This window comes from Capra hircus, chromosome 13 (assembly GCF_001704415.2).
Source record: "Capra hircus breed San Clemente chromosome 13, ASM170441v1, whole genome shotgun sequence".
Classification (NCBI taxonomy): domain Eukaryota; kingdom Metazoa; phylum Chordata; class Mammalia; order Artiodactyla; family Bovidae; genus Capra; species Capra hircus.
In genome coordinates, this window is record NC_030820.1 from 21,482,047 (window position 1) to 21,497,346 (window position 15,300).

Consider the following 15,300-nt stretch of genomic DNA (forward strand, 5'->3'; position numbering starts at 1 on the left):
CTTTCCTTTTATCTACTTTTCACTTTACTATGTATGAGTATTTTTGTAAAAACTTACTTTGCTAGATTTCTAGTGGTCATGTATGTCTCAATTATTTGTAAAACTGGCTTCACAAGGTTTTAAGTTAATACAAATATAAGATTATCTTATTCTAAATCTGAATCATTTTAGTTCAGAAAAAAAAACCTTGCTAAGTTGGTCATGTCTCTGTGGCTTGAGTTCCAAAGAGTAAAATCCATGAGCATAGTGGGAGAAAAGAAACTTTGAAAGAAAAAAAAGTAACTTCTTCAAATAAATAAATAAGCTGATTTACCATTTGAAATATTATAAGTATGTTTAATGATTAATAGCATACAAATATTTCATACTTTTGGAATATGAAAAACAAGATTAGGAAGGGTATTCTTTGCGCAAGAGCACTAAATGTGTCATCAGCAGAGTTTATCGGTTTATAATTAGGAGAATTTAGGCACCATCAAAGAACTGTTACAAAATAACACAATAAAGCTAAGACCCTAGTCTCAGTAGATTTACATGAGGGCAAAAAAAGGAACAAACTCACTTTTTCCAACTATGGGAAAATTAGGGGGAAAAGCAATTATCCTGTTTGATAAATGAGCCATTCTGAGACGGGAAATCAGAGCATCTCCCTGTTTCATGTAGCCAGTTTGAGCATTTTCTACTCTTTTCTGCAAGCTGTTTCTTTCATCTTTCAAACACAAGAAAATTAAAGTTGTACTATTGAGGATATATGAGGAAGTCAGTCTTGGAAGCAGTGAACTACGATGATGTATTACTGTAGCACTCTGATATAAAATCAGAAAGAGACTCAGCTTGAAAAAGCAAACTATTGTTTTCATTTAAAGCTAGGTTTATGTGTAGGAGGAAGACACATTCTGAACGGCTCACCAAGGTAAGCAGTCTGAGGCCGGCACAGACCTTTGAGGCGATTTGACGTGAGTTGTCACGATAAACCCACACCCAGGGTATTATCAATGAGCACTGCTCTAAGAAACCAAGGCGAGAACTGACAAGTGGAACCATTTTGTTACATCCTGCATTTATTTAAGCAAACCGAGTGTGTAGAGATAGGAAATTAAAGCGTTATAATGTTTTACAAATACAGAAAGAAGACACAGAATAATAATACCCTGGAGAGAGTGCATCTGAGCACGAGGCTTCATCACAGGAGAACACTTGCAGGGACCACTTGGGAGCCATGGCTGACGCATCCATCTGTCATTCTTGTTCTGACATCGTTCAAATGGTTTCAATAGATAAGTCAGCAATCTGCTCTTACACAAATGATAATACTAATGATCATGGTAGCCTTGAAGGGCTTGTGAGTAACTGTCTGTACATACACGATGCTCGGCTGAATGTGTTATTTCAGTGCTGCTGTACATTACGCGGGGGAAATAACGGCATATCACACAATTACTGTGACATCCACTAAAATGTGAACTAGTTTGCATAGGTTAGTCCTTTGGGCAGCACGATGTTGCTCTAGTCCACCAAGGCTTAAAGATTCACAGTGTAGAGGAAAAAATATGAATTAAAGCATTTCTACTAAAATATATTTTAATAGCTGGTGTTAACAATTTGCATAACAAAAGCCAAATTATATTAATAACGTATCATTCTGTAAGCTCCTTCATTTTAAAACATGAAGTGTTTTCTATAAAACTGGAGGCTCTCAAAGTTAGTACAATCTTGCAAATTAATCATCAACCACAATTCTACATATTTTGAAGCAAAGAGAAACCAGTCTGCACAAGGATTCAAGTTCATGTTTTAATCACAGGTCAAAGAGCAAAGATTCCACACCCTGCCTGTAATACACTTGGTGCTGCTTATAAATGCTCAGCTGTTCATTGTATGAACAGTAAAGAAGGGAACTACGATGTAGTTTTCTCTTTTCCTTTAAAGTAAATAATTCTTAACAGCAACTGGATTACAAAGAAGTGTATACTATGCAAATTGAATACCATATATCAAACACAAAAAGCATATGAAATTCCCATGAAGATACGGAAGTAACAAGGACAACTGAGGTGTAGATTTGCCCCAGGGGTCCTTCCAGGCTTGTGGATCCAGTAGTCTAAGCATCAGGGAATGATGCCCAGAGAAGCATCATACAATGTCTTGATTTTCTTGAATCAGTGCTAGTGGACAATTGCCTGGAAAGAACCTTTAATGGGTGTGGAATACTTCAAAAAGAGACTTTCATTTTAGCATTCTTCACTCGGTTTACAAGAGCTTCTTATTAACTAAAGCTTTCTCACCTCCATGTCAGGTTACCCCAACCAACCATACTCTAGCCACTTTCAGATTATCAGAAGCAAATAGCTAAGGTATAATGGATTTATGAAGTGAATTTCATTTTTGAATTCAGCCTTATAACATAATTCTTCTAATTTACAATAGGTATTTTAAATCTCAAACCTAAAGTTTATGTTTATGCATCTCAACTATATATAAATCCACAAAGAAACTTTCAGAAATAGACGAAAGAAGTCAGTATTTTCTAAAGTTCTCAACCTCTAGAGGTAAAATACAGTCATCACCTTTCCTAACCATCAGGAGCATCTCACTTCTCCACCATAAAAACACCAATAATCAAATAATAAAATATTATTATAGAATAGGCAGAAGCTTGCTTGCTTGCTTGGTTTTCTTTCCAAGACCATAATGAATAAACAAGGGTAATCAAAAAGGCACCAATATTTTTTAATCTCTATATAATTTTGGTATAAACTATATTCACTTTATATAGAGGGTGTTATTAAAGGATCACACACGATTTCTTTAATCTTTTCATTAAAAAACATTCCACTGGGGATGGGCAAACCTGAAGAAAAGATGTGCCTCTTAAGCTTCCACCGTGTGTTTAGGGAGATTTTCCTCCCAAATCCCAGAGTGTTGTTGAGCTCAACACAGACAAAGATAAGGAAAGAAAGACTGTAGCGTGACTGGCAAAACTGTATGTTCGCCATCCTCAGTAATGAGCCTGGCAGCAAGAGAGGGGCTGGTCTAATCGCATCCACATTCATGAAAGGTGCTCCTGGGAAGTGTGCTTGCAAATTCCTGTGTGGTCTCTGAGGTGGGGGAAGCCTGAGAAGATGCAGGGACAGTGTGGGGATCTGACAACCGGATAATTATTTCCAAGTGGGCTGCGCTGTGGATGTGTAAACAATAAAAAGGAGACATGAAGACGTGCCTTGTCACAGGTTAGAAATAGAAAGCTTTCCCAGAGAACAAGAATTAGTAAAAACGCTCACTACAAAAACTTACACCACAAGCGATATATTCGGTTGCTATGCTCTGCTCAAGAGAGAGATGATCCATGTAAGTTCTGTTTTCGGAACCTTTTAAAAGCGTATCAAACTGCCCTTGTGCTTTAATCAGGTTTGAGAACACATCACAATTAGAAAATCAGGTGCATGCTCTCTGTGCTTGGGCATTTACAGCCCTCTTTAACTTGATTTTTAAAAGACTTGTTTTTTTAAAACCCTTCTTGAGCTGTCACATTATGTAGGATATAACTGTTGCCAAATTGAAAACAAGAGGGGCGGTGTGTGGAAAGGGGAAAAGGTGTTTGAGAATGCAGTCTTGAAAATGATGCTGTAAAAATAGCACTTTGGTTTTATACATGTATTGTTTTCTGTATTTCTGCTGAGATGCTTAATATCCTGACAGACTTTAATAACAGTGACAATACCATCAAATTATAGCATCAGGAACATGTGCAACTTGTTGTCCCTCGGTCTTTATTGTAAAATAACTTCCCTCTAGTTAAATTCTGATTAGTTCTTAATTCCTAAAGGCTGGAAGCAGAAGTATCTTGCTATGCAAACATTATGTGGAGCTTAAAATTTGGGGAAAATTACTCCCCAAATAAGTATTGACTTTGACATTCAGTGAATCTGATTTTAAAATAAGTGGAAGAGAAAAACATGAAACATCAAGCTGTTACTTTATGACTACTTCCCCATTATAATCATCATTTGAAACTGGATTCCTTTGAGCTTCCTATAAATGTGGCACTTACCAAAAAGTGTACCCGTCCCACAGTTAGTCTGCAGATTTAATCAGCAACTACTCTCTTATAATCACAAAAAGTAGTCTGTCTGGGTGAAATAATAAATATTTATTTAATGGTATAATAAAACTAAGCAAGCTTGTTGCCCTCAGTTTTAATGCAAAGGAATTTTTGCAAGAATATTCCAAGTTCTGCTTGTTTTCGTAGGTTTGTGTATAAGACACCAAAACCAGTATGGGGTTTAATCAATTGAATCGCAACTGATCATTTCAATGACAGAAAATCAGGCAAGCTGATTATGTGGCGATCTGTAAAACCCCCTCAAATAACCTCTAGTTATTTGCCTGAATTTTTCTCCTCTCAGTTTTACATCAGTGTCATATAGTATGTTGCTTGAGTGTAATAAAGCTTATCTAATTACCCTTTTAGCGTGATAAAAATGAGACTACAGATTTCAAAACTATGTGCTTACTTTTCAAAGGTGTAAATGAATTAATATTTGCCTTTGGACTAATAAGCATTTCAAGAAAAGATGTTTTACAGCTTATTTTGTTAATTTCTTTGAATATATCATTAAAGCAGATATCCCCAAGGCCCATATATTTGATACATGTTTATAATTACATTTTGCTTTTTCAGTTTCATCACAGCTGTAGAGTCAGACCCTACATGACTGCTACCCTGTTGCAAGTCTCACTAATGGCACAATCAGAAAAACCCAGAGTTGCTGACGGGCATGAATCTCTCCAGTGATCTTGACTGTGGACTCCAGGTAAAAACTTCATGATGTGATGGTCATGCCTGTGAATCTAACAAGAGCCTGCAAAGTCACTCATTTGAAAATTAAAATGTGACAACGATTTCTTTTTTAATGAACAATTTGTCAAATCTCTGGTGACATCCCCCTCTCACTTCCAAATGTGATTTAGAAAATAAAAACCAGAAAGTGGAAAGGAAGTCTTTCCATTAAGCAATTTCAGTAGCTAGATTTCCATCCCAGAATCTGAGTACTGTTTTCCCAGAGAAGAAACCAGATCACCTGTCTCTCCATGTGTGCAGCTGGTAATCTTTTGCTTATTGGTTTCTCCCAGCACACTTCATATTCCAGCTTTGTCACTGGCTTCTAGGAAGTTTTCTTAACTTTAAAGCCAACAGTGGCATTAAGTTAATGGAAGCTGTTCAATAAATGCCTAAATCACTTATTTGCTAGCGTATACATCTATGTTCTAAGGTGTAAATCCTTCAAAACTAGAGTGCAATGCGGCAGGAGAAATCTCAAGCAACTTTTCAAGTTATGCTTTTCTGCTGAGCTGGCATCTAGAGGGTAGGGCTTTTAGGTATCGGCCACACTTTTTGTTTGAATAACAGGAACAGGGCAGTGCAGCTGCCTATGTTACAGAAGCTCGAACCTACATGACATGCAACAGGGTAAAGGCTATTAGTATTAGGGAAATAACATAGATGACCTTAAATTTTGCCCTTTGCAGAGCAGCTGTGAAGTTATTTGGTCCTGACATTCTATGGAGCCAAGCGTGTACTTAGGTTCATAGAATGTAAATGGAGAATAGGATATGCCTCGGTACAAATGAGAAGTAAATAGACCCAAGTCGGCCCAAGGAACAAGGAAATTTCTTTGTTCATTGAAAGTTTCTAGATCCCTAAGGCCACCAGTCAATATAATTTTAACAGAACTGTCATTCTTCCACTGCTTACATTTATTATATTTAGGCAATTTTCACTGGAATTGGAAATCGCCTTGTGACTCGAAAGCTAAATGGTTTTTAAATTATCAGCTGTATTATTGAATTGAGAGGACTGGCTTCTGGTGATTCCAAAGTGACAGCTAAGAAGTTTCATATATTTGTGACATTTAAGGGACAATCAACATCTCTATTAAAGTTTACAAAAATATGTTTTCCCAGAAGGGTTCAGTAGCCAATCAAAGGGAACCATTAACACAACTAGCAGCACCAGGTCTCCAGACCTAATTATTTGTTTATACCAATTACCAAAAATGCTGCTGTTTTTCAGCCTGGAAGTCATTCCTTCTTCCTGCGTATCTAATTGTCAAAGGAAAGATAGATTATTGTAAAATAATTGCCAAGTTGTCTTAAAAGTATCTTCTATCTTTTAAAAAGATTGGGTTTAGAATACATTAGAACAAAGCTCAAAGGGCAAGGAGAAACGACTAATTAACAAACTCGATGTAATTCGCTGGAAGCATTCCGGTTTTCCCAGTTCTCTGCACCGTGCCGTACATCCAGCCGTCGTCAATGGGCTGCACGTTGACGATGTAGTCGCCGTCTCTGAAGGAGACTTCATCTTCATCCTGGGCACTGTAATCGTACATGGCTCGGTAGGTCCTCTGAGAAAGGAGAGATGGGGTCACACAATGGACACCAAGACAGTCAAGGCTACAAATGACAACCGCGACAAAAGGAACTACCAGGAACCTTTCCAAGCACATCTGTTTCTGGAGCCTACTGTCTGTCTTGATTGTGTTCATTTCAAGGTTACTAGTCTGGCAAAAGGGGTAATATTGTGGACCAGAGCAAGCCACTAAATACAACAGCTAGCTGTCAAAAAGTAAGCTTTGAGCACTTGGAACTCTGCTCCATGTTATGTGAGAGCCTGGATGGAGGGCATACAGTTTGGGGGATATGTATGGCTGAATACTTCCGCTGTTCACGGGAAACTATCACAACATTGTTAATCGGCTATACCCCAATACAAAATAAAAATCTTTTTTTAAAAAGTAAGCTTTGAAGCAGTAAAGCCACTCTCCCAGCTTCAGATAAGCCCAGAGACCTTAGATTATGTAGATTCTCCCCTAGTCCACATTCTTCAGAAAACAAAACCCACCATAGTGGCAGACAGGCCCAAGTCACTGCCAGGTCATTACAACCATTGGTCCCCTGGCAGAGGTGATGAACTTTACTTGATAATTTTGTTTCTACTTTAAAATATTTTTAAAAAAATTAAAAGAAAAATAAATCCATAATATACTCAATAGGATTTTGTATCACATAATAGGAGACATTTAACATATAAATGTCATGAATATTGAGGTACATATAATTAAATTCTTGTTATAATGAGTTGAGTTTTACTATATTTGTTTTCATTTGAGGCCAAGGATTTAGCTAATAATATCAGACAACCTCAAAATCAAGTGCATTAGTAGACTGAGGAAATTGGCTGAGATGCAAGAATTTTAGAGTGATTAAAGATTCCTTACCACCCATTAAAGGAAATAAGTCATAGACATGTGATGTATAGCACAGAGAAATAGTCAATAATATTATAATAATTCTATATGGTACACAATCTATAAGAATACCAAATCACTATGTTGTATACCTGAAACTAACATAATATTAAAGTCAACTATACTTTTATAAATATATTTTTTAAAGGTATCTTACAAGCTGTTTAGAAGGGCCACCTATTTCTAAGGACACAGACAAAGGCCAAGAGACTGTGTCAGGAGCTTGAGAAGCAGTTTCATCATAAAATGCCAGACGGGACTAACTGGTCTGGAAGTCTGCTTCCACGTCTTCCACTCAATGAATGAGTCAGCACTCCAAGATTTCCAAGAGGAGAACTCAAAGACATATGTTGACCGTGTCATTTAGGTTTCCATGGCCATTCTGATTAACTGTTTAACATGACCAAGTATTTGTGCTTTTTTATTGAATGAAGACCATGGTTGACTATTTCCAATCATGAGGTAACAATGAGGACAGAATACTGGCAGAGTCTTACTATGTTTCATTGTTTACATGTTTTCACATCATGCTTTCCCTTCTCAGTGGTTCACCTCTATCCTCTACTTCCTTCTACTTCCTTAGAAGAAGCTATACAAATGGCAACACATCATCATTTATATTTTATGTAAAAAATGAACCATATTCAATCCAACTGTATTTCCATGTGCCTTTATATTCTGGAGATAAACTATGAAGACCAGGCAAGGAGGAGCACTTCAAATGGGCACTTACTAGATTTGGTGAATGCTGCATTGACCTCACAGATGACAGGCTGGTCTGATGCATGTACCCATACCCTTGAGAATGGCTTTGCTGGTAGGCTCCAGGAAGAACAGGTGCTGGACGTTAAACAGACACACACACACACACACACACAGAATCCTTAAAATGAGCCTCAGAGTACCCATCCCAAGCCCTCAAGTAACCCCATGCTCAGCTAGACAATTCTGGAACAAAACGCCCTTTTCAGTGTCATGTGAAATTTGAGCAGTGATGTTATAAGTGATCTCTAGGGTGCTATAAATTTCAGTCATTAAGGGCATATATATAGGTAATCAGTGTAACATGCAATCAAATATATGTTAGAAATGCTTGTAATGCTATATTGCAGATGCTATATATTAAAACAACACAAACAACAACAATTCCCATAATCTCTTAAAAAAATCATGTTTTCACTTGGCTCTATGATCCTTGTAGGCATTTTCCAAAATAAAAATAAGAAATTTAAAGGAATTTATAGCAAAGACTTACTGTATAGCATAGGGAACTATACTCAATATTTTATAATAACCTAGAAAGGAAAAGAATCTGAAAAAGAATAGATTTACATGTATATGTATAACTGAATCACTGTGATGTAAATCTGAAACTAACCCAACATTGTAAACCAGCTATATGTCAATTTAAAAAAAAGAAATTTAAAGGAATTTAACTGGATTTTCAAACCAGTGACAGGATATCAGTGTTTTCACAAAATATTGAATACTTAACAATAGATGCTTTCAGTATTTCGAGACATACTGCTGAACGTTACCTTTACAAAGATGGTAAACATAGCATATGTTTAGAAACAAATGTTTGTTAAGCAGTTAATAATAAGTCTGTACCCTTTAAAGAATATTTTATTTAGAATATATGGACCATATATATGAATCATATAAGAATTTTATTTTGGCTATAAATCAGTTGAATAATGTTACAAAATCTTAGGAACCAAACCACTTAAATAATTCCATAAACATTAAACTTCTACATTAAAAAAAAAGAGAGTATTCACTTAGTCTGTGCTAGTCTCACACTAATTAATGACATTCAAAAGACATAGTTCCTGCTTTGAAGAAAACAGAATTCTAGAGAAACTAATACAGAAGCTAGATAAAACCCCACAGAAATCAGTAGTGCGTATTTGTAATCAGAATCACAGGCTATACATGAAGGTATTTTAGCAGGCATTCCCTTCATCATAGTAAAACTTGTATGATACAAGTCCTATAAAAACCCACAATAGATTGTCCTGTTTGTTCAATCGGGTTGAGTATATAAAGTAATTACAATGGTTGATTTACTCAGGACATTATAATAAAAGAATAAAGTAGATGTAATTCTTGGGTATTATGAATAATTACTATTTTTATAAGTGGCACACTCATTCTAGTGATATATGAGAACATCAAACTTTAAAGAAGTTTAATCAGAAAGTTACAAATCATTAATGTATTCTCCATATAATAGTGATATTAGGTTAAATCGAGATTTTTAAAGTAGTTCTTGAATTAATGTATTTTATAATGTTGTAATGGTGTTTACTTCATGTCTTTCTAGAGAAATCACTTAACTTGGATTGTAGTATATTTTAAAGTTAGCAAACATCAAATACTTCAGAAAATAGCACTTTTTAACATTATCAACTCAATTTAAATGTTTAATGTTAATAGATGCCAAGGATGTTGTCAAAATTCACTCATGATGAAAAAATAATTTCCATAACTATCTAGACCTAATTAATTAGCTGACTAAAAAAGCTTTTCCTTGTGTTGGAAGCAGAAAGCACTGACCACTCATTTATTTTCTCCCTTGACTATCAGCAAATATTTAAAAGACTTCATGTGTGCAGAGAGCTTACTGCCCTTCCTGTCACTTGGTAAGCCTGCCTGGACGTGAACAATTTTCACTGTCCACTACATTCGAAGCATGCAGGCATTACAGAAGGGACAAAACCAGTTGTCTTCCTATAGCTGTGATGGTCTTGGACATTTATCCTTTGCCCAGTTAAAGAAATGGCTCAGGATACTTAAGGCATTTCCTTAAATACATATCAATCAGTGACTCCAACTACATCCCCAGGCTAGCACTTCTGGACTGGGTTTTTATCCACTTAAACAAGTCATTTCTTCATTATTATCTTGATCTATATGTGAATACTTAAGTTTAAATAAGTAACCCTTTAAAATTAATTAAAATTACAAATTAAACTCTCAATCCTTTGTCACACTATTTAACTATGATCTTTAAATTTTGATGTACAGAGTCAAGCACAATCATCTTAAAATATTTTGGAGAAAAAAAAATCAAGAAAGGACAATGATGAAAAAATTCTTAAATACGCTATCTCACAGTCTGTAACACATTTAAATTTACACAGGTTTAGCACCCATCAGTAATGAAAACTCAAGAAATGTCGTTTAAAAGTATTCTCTAGATTCAGAACCATAAGTTGAAAAGATACATGTACTCTAGTGTTCACTGCAGCACCATTTACAACAGCCAAGGTACGGAAGCCGCCTAAAGGCCGATCAACAGAGGAATGGACAAAGATGGGGCATGTATGTAAGTGGAATATTACTCAGCCGTAAAAAGGAATCGTGCCACGTTCAGAGGTGTAGACGGATTTAGAGACTGTCATAAGGAGTGATGTTAAGTCATAAACAGAAAAACAAATCTCATATATTAACACACATATGAGGAATTTAGAAAGGTGGTACAGATGGATTTATTTACAAAAGAAAATAGAGTCACAGATGTAGAAAAGAAACTTATGGTTGCCAAAGGCAAAAGGAGAGAAGACTAAATTAGGCGATTGGGATTAACATATACACACTATCATATATAAAATTGATAATAAAGACCTACTGTGTAGATCAGTGAAAGTGAAGTTGCTCAGTCGTCTCCGACTCTTTGCGACCCCATAGACTGTAGCCTACCAGGCTCCTCCGTCCATGGGATTTTCCAGGCAAGAGTACTGGAGTGGGTTGCCATTTCCTTCTCCAGAGGATCTTCCCTACCCAGGAATCGAACCCAGGTCTCCCATATTGTAGGCAGATGCTTTACCGTCTGAGCCACCAGGGAAGCCTATATGCAGCCTTCTATGCAGAGGACATCATGAGAAACGCTGGACTGGGAGAAACACAAGCTGGAATCAAGACTGACGGGAGAAATATCAATCACCTCAGATATGCAGAGGACACCACCCTTATGGCAGAAAGTGAAGGGGAACTAAAAAGCCTCTTGATGAAAGTGAAAGAGGAGAATGAAAAAGTTGGCTTAAAGCTCAACATTCAGAAAACGAAGACCATGGCATCTGGTCCCATCACTTCATGGGAAACAGATGGGGAAACAGTGGAAACAGTGTCAGACTTTATTTTTTGGAGCTCCAAAATCACTGCGGATGGTGATTGCAGCCATGAAATTAAAAGACACTTACTCCTTGGAAGAAAAATTATGACCAACCTAGATAGCATATTCAAAAGCAGAGACATTACTTTGCCAAAAAAGGTCCATCTGGTCAAGGCTATGGTTTTTCCAGTGGTCATGTATGGATGTGAGAGTTGGACTGTGAAGAAGGCTGAGCGCAGAAGAATTGGTGCTTTTGAACTGTTGTGTTGGAGAAGACTCTTGAGAGTCCCTTGGACTGCAAGGAGATCCAACCAGTCCATTCTGAAGGAGATCAGCCCCGGGACTTCTTTGGAAGGAATGATGCTAAAGCTGAAACTCCAGTACTTTGGCCACCTCATGCGAAGAGTGGACTCATTGGAAAAGACTCTGATGCTGGAAGGGATTGGGGGCAGGAGGAGAAGGGGATGACAGAAGATGAGATGGCTGCATGGCATCACTGACTCGATGGACGTGAGTCTGAGTGAACTCTGGGAGTTGGAGATGGACAGGGAGGCCTGGCGTGCTGCGATTCATGGGGTCGCAAAGAGTCAGACACGACTGAGCGACTGAACTGAACTGTGTAGATCAGGGAACTCTACTCAATATTCTTTAATAACCTATATGAGAAAAGGTCTAAAATCTAAAAAGAATGAACATATGTATAACTGATTTACTTTGTTATACACCTAAAACTGACACAACATTGTAAATCAAGTATACTCCAATAAAAATTATTTTAAAAAGTATTCTCTAATTTTGGCATTTAAAAATGAAGTAAATTTGCTGCTGCTGCTGCTAAGTCGCTTTGGTCGTGTCCAACTCTTAGCGACCCCATGGACTGCAGCCCACCAGGCTGCTCCGTCCATGGGATTCTCCAGGCAAGAGTACTGGAGTGGGGTGCCATTGCCTTCTCTGGAATTAAATTTATGCCTACTCAATTGTTCGAATCTGACCTCCAAAAGGAATCTGTAGCTACTGTGAAATACAGAGGGAGAAGAAAGTATTTATCCTAAACATGCATGGGTTGGAAATAACAGAAGAGTTTAGAATGAGAAATTTCAGAGTAAATACAAACTACCTTGTCCTTATGGTCTCTCCTCACACCTTTATTGATTATTTTTATCTCCCTCTCTGGCTATAGTATTTAACACAAGTACTTTTGGGGTTATCAAACCTGTTATCTACCTTATACTTGGTACAATAAAAGATTTTTTAGGAAGCTCCTATTAGGACTATAAAAATATAACTGAGAGCTCAGAGGAATCAACTTACTAAAAGCAAATGCCTATTTAAAAGCAGGCACAAACATTGCTTTTTTATTGTTTTGCTACATGAATGTTTTTTTTTTTTAATGAAACATAGGTGGAACAAGCAAAAGGAAATTTCAAGCAATAGCTCTGGAAATTGGGTTTATCCCTTAATAAAATTTGAGTAAAAGATGAGTATGAGATATTGTTCATGAAAATATGGAATTCAATCGGTTTTGCAAAAGCAAGATATTAGGCTAGTTTTGCAATGAACAAGAATTTCTTAAGAAAGAGAAGAACACACAGTGCCTTCCTTATTGCACTAGTGGTCAGTCCCCATGCACACTGGTACCAATGATGGCAAAGGTATGATGGCCTTCCATCCCAAGAGTCTTGAGGTTAAGCAGTTTCTATTTCAAAAAGATAAAGGCAAAAAAACAATAGCTTTCATGATACTAAGGCAACCAGAAAACATGAATCTGTGACTCAACTTCCATTTCACATTGATAAATCAGAGACTGACCGGAGATCTGGAAGCTGACTAAAGCTCTGCAGATTTGGGGCTCTATCTGAATGTCCTGTAATATTTATAAGGGTTTCCCAGGTGGCACCAGTGGTAAAGAACACACCTGCCAATCAAGAGACATAAGAGAGATCAGGAGGGTCCCCTAAGGAGGGCATGACAATCCAGGATTCTTGCTTGGGAAATTCCATGAACAGAGGAGACTGGAGGACTACAGTCCATGGGGTTGCAAAGAGTCAGACAAGACTGAGGCAACTTAGCATGAATGCATGCATAGTATTTATAAAACCAAAATCTCTCTTCTAGTGCCCAATACATTCTTCCAAACAGCCAACACTAATATTTTCTATTTAAGGTCTAGTCTTACAATGGAAGGAAAGAAAATCAAGGTGAAGAAGCAGACAGGAAGACCATAAAACAGAAGGTGAAAATGTATGAGGAAAAATCTTTAGGAGCCTTCAGAAATCTGAAACTAGAAAAATAAGGAAATACATGCAAACACACGAAGATTAGAATAAATGAACCGAAAAAATTTAATGAAGAAAAAGTAGAATTACCTCAATTAGCAGTAGAAAAAGCACACCCCAAAATGACCCATCTTGGGGAGGTACCCAGAGTAAGCAGCAGAAAAAAAGGAGTATTATGGAGGTATTCTCCATGTGCCTGGGGCTTTATATATTTCCCCCTAGCAAAACAGAACAACCCTCTAATACAGGTGTCACTGAATTTCCACTTTATAGAATAAAAATCCAGAGGCTGGGAGGTTAACCAGGAAGGCATCAGAATAACCATCTCTGCACAGTGACCACACTAAAAGCCTCAGGTCATTACAGACAGAGCGGAGGTTTTGACAGCCTCACAATGACTATAGAATAATAGTAGACCGCCAAATTTCAAATGCAGAACATAAAAATAAATATCATGCTGTACTGATGTCTTGGCCAGGTATAAAACCATTTGGGCTGGTTTAAAAACACCGGACTAGGTGGCTTAACCAACATCGTTTCTTTCTCACAGTTCTGGAAGCTGGGAAGTCCAAAGCAAAGCATCAGCAGATTCGGTGTCTGGTGAGGATCTGCTTCCTGATTCACAGAAGGCTATCTTTTCACTGAGTCCTTTACATGGCAGGAGGGGGAGAGGGTGATGAAACTGTGTGGGGTCTCTTTGTTTTTATTATTTATTTATCTATATGGGGGGTGGGAGTCTCTTTTATATAAGGGCACTAATCCCATTCACGAGAACTCCACCCTCACAAACTAATCACCTCCCAAAGGCCACATTACCATCATATTGGCAGTAAGGATTTCAATATATGAATTTGGGGGGACACAAGCATTAAGTCTATAGCTACTATAGACAACATGCACAGAGAAAATAAATTGGGGGTTTACTTAAAGGCATTTTAAAAAATCTAGAATAAGGAGAAAATCAGCCCTCAGGAGTTTTCCAGTAAAGAATACAAGATGCAATGAAATCATCATATTTTCTAACACCTGACTATGGTTTTATCAGCTAATACATGTCAAAGAATGTAATTAGGTTTTATCTTCCCCTGGTGGCTTAGTGGTAAAGAATCTGCCTGCCAGTGTAGAAGACCTGGGTTGGATCCCTGGCTCAGGAAGATCCCCTGGAGAAGGGAATGGTAATCCACTCCAGTGTTCTTGCCTGGGAAATTCCATGGACAGAGGAGCCTGGTGGGCTATAGTCCATAGGATTGTGAAGAGTCAGACACAACGTAGTGGCTAATCAACAACAAGGACAAAAAAAGATCTCTATTTAGACAAGCACAGGAAAATTGCTAAACTGAACGAAGACACGAATTTTAAAGAGAAAGAATGCAGATGCTGTTAGTTTTAAAGTAAATATTAAACAATAAGCTTGATCCTATCTGGGGCTTCCCTGGTGGCTCAGATGGTAAAGAATCTGCCTGTAATGCTGGAGACCTGGATTTGATTCCTGGGTTGGGAAGATCCCCTGGAGGAGGGTATGGCAACCCACTCCAATATTTTTGCCTAGAGAATCCCATGGACAGAGGAGCCTGGCGGGCTACAGTCCATGAGGTCA

General features: G+C 37.4%; 1 protein-coding gene across 2 annotated transcripts in view; it reads right to left on the minus strand.

Annotated features, from left to right (window-relative positions):
- NEBL (nebulette) overlaps window positions 313–15,300 on the minus strand; it is a 383,839-nt gene continuing 368,851 nt past the window's right edge. For both annotated transcript variants that reach the window (XM_018057076.1, XM_005687916.3), the window contains 2 exons: window positions 8,044–8,150; window positions 313–6,407 (listed from right to left, as the gene is read on the minus strand). In XM_018057076.1, coding sequence (XP_017912565.1) covers window positions 6,231–6,407; window positions 8,044–8,150 — 284 coding nt within the window. In that variant the 3' untranslated portion in view covers window positions 313–6,230. The remainder of the gene's footprint in view (window positions 6,408–8,043; window positions 8,151–15,300) is intronic.